This window comes from Triturus cristatus, chromosome 3_2 (genome assembly GCF_964204655.1).
Source record: "Triturus cristatus chromosome 3_2, aTriCri1.1, whole genome shotgun sequence".
Classification (NCBI taxonomy): domain Eukaryota; kingdom Metazoa; phylum Chordata; class Amphibia; order Caudata; family Salamandridae; genus Triturus; species Triturus cristatus.
In genome coordinates, this window is record NC_140584.1 from 926483099 (window position 1) to 926489098 (window position 6000).

The window sequence follows — 6000 nt, forward strand, 5'->3', positions numbered from 1 at the left end:
CAGATCCATTCCCCCATAGTTATCACTCAGGGTAGCGTGTGATATTTAACAGTCCCCTCAGTTATTTGGTCCTTTGAGTTCATTAAATTCACCACAGCTTCACTCTCTTCACAATCTATTTCTTACCATCTCTCATTAGATGCTGGCCCACTGATCAACTTGCTAACCGCACTGTTGTACTACTCAAAGTGTCCACTTCCGGCACCATTTCCATACAGCCATTCAGATTGCTATGCTGTTGCCCCTGTACTGAAAATATGTGATCCTCCTCATTGTTTAGCCATTCAACCCTTAGGAACCCTTCCTTCTTACTCGTGGGATCCCTTATTGATTCTGGCCCTGTTGTAAAACTCAGTTGTACATAGTTTCATTCAAGGTCTATCTACCATTATAACCAAATTCTGTCTGTCCTTCACTGGCAAACGCCTTACTGTTACTCTTCTGATGTAACCTATATGCAGTTCCAAAAAGTAATCCATCGCTTTTTTGTATACTTTAGTGTGTCGACCAAAGTAGGACGGGTATACGCAGACGTGAGTCCTGTGCATACTGTCACTAGAGCCAAGCTTTACTTTATTAATGAGCCCTTATCAAGGTGAAACTGGTCCTAGGTTGCTTGGGTCTCGGTTCAGGGAGGGCCTGGCTATTCAGGCTGGACTGTTCCCATTGGAGCAGGGTCAAGACTGATTCTCATATGGTTGCGTCCGAACCGAGGTTGCATGGTGCGCAAAATGACAATAGATTGGGATACGGCCCGAGTAATTACTAGTAGCTGTGATTAATTAATGCAATTCAATCATCACTTTTTGTGTACCTATATACAGGATTACTGTTTGGAATATTTCCAAAGTAAATCTGCTGCGTGACTGTTTTGTCAACTTTAATTCCACCCTCATTTATGTGTTTTTTTTCCATAGGCCAGCCGCAGCTGATGTTGACAGCGGGTCCTAGTGTTGCAGTCCCCCCACAGGCAGCTTTCGGCTATGGATACACTGCACCCCCCTATGGCCAGCCACAGCCTGGCTTTGGCTACAGCATGTGAAGAGGAAAGCCGTCGCCTCGACCCCGGCGAATTTTGTTACTGAATCTCCACCGTCCCTTCCCGCTGCTCGATTCACAACAGGGAAAAAGCAACAGAGTTTTGCTTTGTGTTCTTGTCCCCTTTTTCCCATGAAGGACTACTTTTTTTCTACTACAAATTATCTGGATCACATCCCATAAAATTTTATTTTCACATTCCAGGTCGCGTATAGAATTAAACTGTTATTTTTCAGGGGATTAGTTTGAACGGATTTGTTTCAGTGGGATTTGTATTTTATTTTTGGCAGGACTGCTTCTTAACCTTTTAAACAGCCTGTTGTGAAGAATCTGATTTGCACTCTGTAGTGTTCAGAAAACTATATTGAAACTCTTACATTCAGTGTATATGAGCAGCTAAATCACCGTCTTACCTAAATGCATATACGTCGCATTGTATATTAAGGAAAAAAGCTAAAACAAAGAGGTTTCTATTTCCACAGGCAAAAGCGCTGAGGGCCAGATACAAAAACACTAATCTGCCTAATCTGCACGGTTAGGGTCGTGTAGCTCTTATAGCAACTACCGTACCGATGGCCCTACATGATTTGAATGAATTCCAATCTCAGTTGAATCTATGCAGGCCTTCCATCTCGCATCCGGAAAATGCTAAGTGTTTTGTTCACTCCATGTGTAACAGATGACCGTCTGTTGTGCTGTATCCTGTGCTTTTTTGTGGGACCATTCCGTTAGGGAGCACGGAAAGCACCATCCAGTCTGTATTTACTGACCCTCCCCTCTTCCCGAGGTTTGTGTATGTTGGATATTGTGGTGTGTTAGGTCACTGTGTACAGAAGAAAGAATTTAAATTGAAAACAAAAACCTGTTCAGTTTTGTTCGTGAAATTGACTCCAATTTAAAATAAAATACCGGACTGTGGACATACACTATATAGCAGCAGTTTCAATTATGTGTTTTTCTTGACATGGAAGTGACCGAACCTGGTAAGGAGTGATGAAAATCTGCATGGTGGTGATCTTAGTCCTGTGCACTTGTACCTCTGTTTCCCAATTGTGAGTTTTAGTTTCCTGCTTGAAGACGATATGAATGGAATCGATAATTTTGGCAATCCAGTTATACTCTCAATGGATCTGCATCGTCTTCATTTTCTCCTCGCTTTGAAACGTTCGCCTTCATTGCAACCCTGATTTTGTATTTGTGTCACATCAGAACAATATGGTTCCATTTTGCGAATTGTGGTTATTTTGTTTCAGTGCATTGATACGCCATTGCACTAACTAGTTAAGTTTCCCATTTGTGTTAATATTGTTGTCTAGTATTTTTAAATAATTCCAGTCCTCAACTGGTTGCACTTTTCATATCAGCATTTTATTTTTTGCAGGGTCCTCCATTTGCCAGTCTCGTAGACGTTGCTGAATGTTGCATGCTTTTAGCACTTAAGAAATGCAAATTGTGGCTCATAATAACCACTTTGCAAATATGGCTCGCAGATAAACGTTACCTCAGAGATTATGAATCATGAGTAGACTAGATTCATTGTGCAGCACTCGCTGGCCTCATTCCTTTTCTCAACCTTTAGGCACTTTTACGTGGGCATCACTATACTTTACTGTGCATGCGTGTACGCATTAGCGAGTTTAAAAACAAAATTACAACCTCCTTCAGTCATAGGTTTGTCAATTTTTAGCCTTATACTCCATGGTCTGATCTTCATTTTCTTTAACCCTTCACTTTTTCTATCCTAAAATCTTTCCAATAGGTTTGTCTCACTACAACTCTACTTTAAGCTGTGTATAATTAGACAAGTCTCTAGAATTGACCAGCAAAGAGTTTGCTTCCTACATTGTATTGCACTGTAAGTGAAGCACAATGAAAAAACCACTTACATAGAATGTGACGTGGTTTATCTAGCTGCACTCACAACTTTGTCCTAGTTCAAATGTGCAATAATTGCTAATTTAAGAAACCGAACTTAGTTTAAGTTTATAGGAGCATGTTACTGTAGCATATTCCTCTGCTATAAGCACTAAAGAAGTAAACCGAAGGTCGCACACCATATAGAAGTACTTTTGAGATTAAATTAACTAGTTACATTATGGAAATGTACATTTTTTATAGAATCATATTTGGGTGTCATTAGAAAAGTACAACAAAGAATCATAAGATGAATTTACTTACCTTCGGTAACGCTTTTTCTGGTGGATACAGTATCTGCCTGTGGATTCCTCACCTTGTGAATATCCTCTGCGCAAGCAACATTCGGAAACTTTTGTAGCTCTCCACGCTGACGAGGACGACGTCACAGAAGCACTGCTCCGCTCTCGGCTCCACTGACGTCACTGGATCCATAAGAGGACCTCGTATGCGTGATGACGTCAGTTCCGCCCTTTTTTCCGTGCCTTCGAGGCACACGGACAGACTGACAGCATTATATATATATATATATATATATATATATATATATATATATAGATATATATAGATAGATATATAGATATATAGATATATAGATATATATATATAGATATATATATATATATATATAGATATATATATATATATATAGATATATATAGTATACACAGTACATAATATACAAAACAACAGTGTGGAGATAATACAGGAAGGCAAAAGAAATAAAACCCTGCCTTTGACAGTAACAAATACATTTTGAAACATCATCATCAGTATTGTAGGTATACAAGGGTGGACAACGGGGAGGCGGTGGGTCAGTGAGGATTCCTCCGGCAGATACTGTATCCACCAGAAAAAGCATTACCGATGGTAAGTAACTTGTTCTTCTGATGGATACATCTGCCAGTGGATTCCTCACCTTGTGAAAAGATTGCCACAGCAGTCCCACTCCCGGAGGAGGGTGTCCACCCTTCTATACCAGAAAGTCCTGAAGGACGGAACGAGCCAACTGCAGACCCAGAGATTTGGCCGTGGCTTTGCTTTCCTTGAATCTCTCCAATGCCGCATCTGCCTTTTTACCAAACAGCCCAGAACCAACAAAAGGCAGGTCCAGAAGCATTGCCTGTACATCAGGGGAGAACTCGGATGATTTCAGCCACGCACTCCTCCTTGTGGCGACTGAGGAACCCATAATTCTGGCGACAGAGTCCGCCGTGTCCAGGCCACTCTGGATAACCTGACGTGCAGCCGCCCGAGTGTCTGACAGCACTTCATTAAAGTTCTGCCTGTTCTCCTCTGATAACTTAGGGGCCAGTTGTTTAGCGGAATCCATGAGAGCATGGATATAACGGCCCAAGAGACAGGTGGCATTTGTCGTCTTTAAGGCCATGTTCGCCGAGGAAAAAACTTTTTTGGCTGACTGGTCGAGTTTTTTAGCGTCCCTGCCACTAGGGACCTGTGGAAAGGCGCCGGAAGACCTCTTAGAGCAAGCAGTCTAAATCACCAGACTTTCCGGAGATGGATGGGAAGTAAGAACGTCTGGATCCCTCGGAGCCGCCCTGTACCTTCTAGCCACAGTTTTAGAAACCACAGGAGCTGAAAAGGGCTTTCGCCATACCTCCATGACTGGTTCAGTGATGGCCTCATTGAATGGCAGTAAAGGCTCTGTCACAGTGGAGGGAGAATGTAAGACCTCAGTAAGGATGTTAGGTTTGAATTCAGCAGTTGGCAGCTGTAAATCCAAAAGCTCCGCTGCTTTCCTAATGACCGTGTGTTAGGGAGCCACATCTTTAGAGGGAGTATCGGCTGGAGGAGTAATCTCCCACTCTGATGGCAAATCTAAGCCACTAGCCTCCTTCAATTCCTCAAACAAGTCATCAGACTCCATGAGCTCACCCGCCTCCATCTCTTCAACCTGGTACCTTTGCTCGTCCAGGACTCTTTGAGCTTCTCACCTGGACCTAATCCTCAGGGCTGGCGGCGGCGGCCCCGGAGTCGAACACGGATCCGGAGGAGCAGCCGAAGTCGAACGAGGTCGAGCTGGAGAAGATGGAAGCAGCGTCAATGTCCTCGGAGCCAGGAAATGCCAAGACGGCGTCGCTGGGGAAAAAGGCATAAATGGAGCCTGAGCGTAGGCTTGAGGAACCCCCCAGATTAAAAGCCATTGGACCCATGTGACCCGAAGGTGCTCCAGAGTGGTACATCGCTCTCGTGAAGACGCCATACATTGCATTCAAATAATGCGATGGGTCTTGTCCCGGGCCTGGAAAGGGGGGATAGTGCTCAGATTGAGGCATAACCGGACTCGGGCCAATCGGCGCCGACGGTAGAGGAGCTCCGGCTCCTGATGAGTCAAAGACTCATCAGGAGCCGGAGCTGCTTCAACTGGAGCCAGAGAATGTGTGGGAGATGGAGCCAGGGAGTGCTCCGGTGAAGCCGCAGGCGAGGTCAGGCAAACAGGAGAAGCAGGATTTGAGACAGGAGAGGGAGAAATATAGTCCTTACGACGTCGAGTAGGCAAAGTCTTTCTCGGGGCCGCTTCCTTATCCGAACGGTGTCGAGAACCATGCCTCTTCTTCTTTTTATGCTTCCTGGACTTAAAAGCATGTCCCGACCTCGACGCAGACCTTGACCTCGATCTGGAGCGTCTTCGACCTCTCTTCTCTTTTTTTCATCCTACAGCAAGAGCATCTCTCGACGTCGTGATCCAACGACAGGCACCAGACACAGTCCTCGTGCAAATCCGTGATGGACATGTGCTTACCGCACGTGATGGACATGTGCTTACCGCACTCTCTGCACGGCTTGAAACCGGACTTCTTCGTCGACCTCTTTGAACAAGAAGAAAGAGAAGCACCAGCAGAAACACAAAGTAACTAGCTAAAGCTACGGAGTGTCCCAGAAAACCGTTAGCGTCGACGGCGCGGAAAAAAGGGAACTGACGTCATCACGCAGACTAGGTCCTCTTATGGATCCGGTGACGTCAGCTGAGCCGCGAGCGGAGCCGTGCTTCTGTGACGTCGTCCTCGTCGGCGTGGAGAGCTACAA

The 6000-nt window shown here is 44.7% G+C and overlaps 1 protein-coding gene across 2 annotated transcripts in view; it reads left to right on the top strand.

The window, feature by feature from the left end:
• Window positions 1-1969, top strand: part of CLTC (clathrin heavy chain) — an 853725-nt gene extending 851756 nt beyond the window's left edge. For both annotated transcript variants that reach the window (XM_085649401.1, XM_085649400.1), the window contains one exon: window positions 918-1969. In XM_085649401.1, the coding sequence (XP_085505527.1) occupies window positions 918-1042 (125 nt within the window). In that variant the 3' untranslated portion in view covers window positions 1043-1969. The remainder of the gene's footprint in view (window positions 1-917) is intronic.
• Window positions 1970-6000: the final 4031 nt, after the last annotated feature.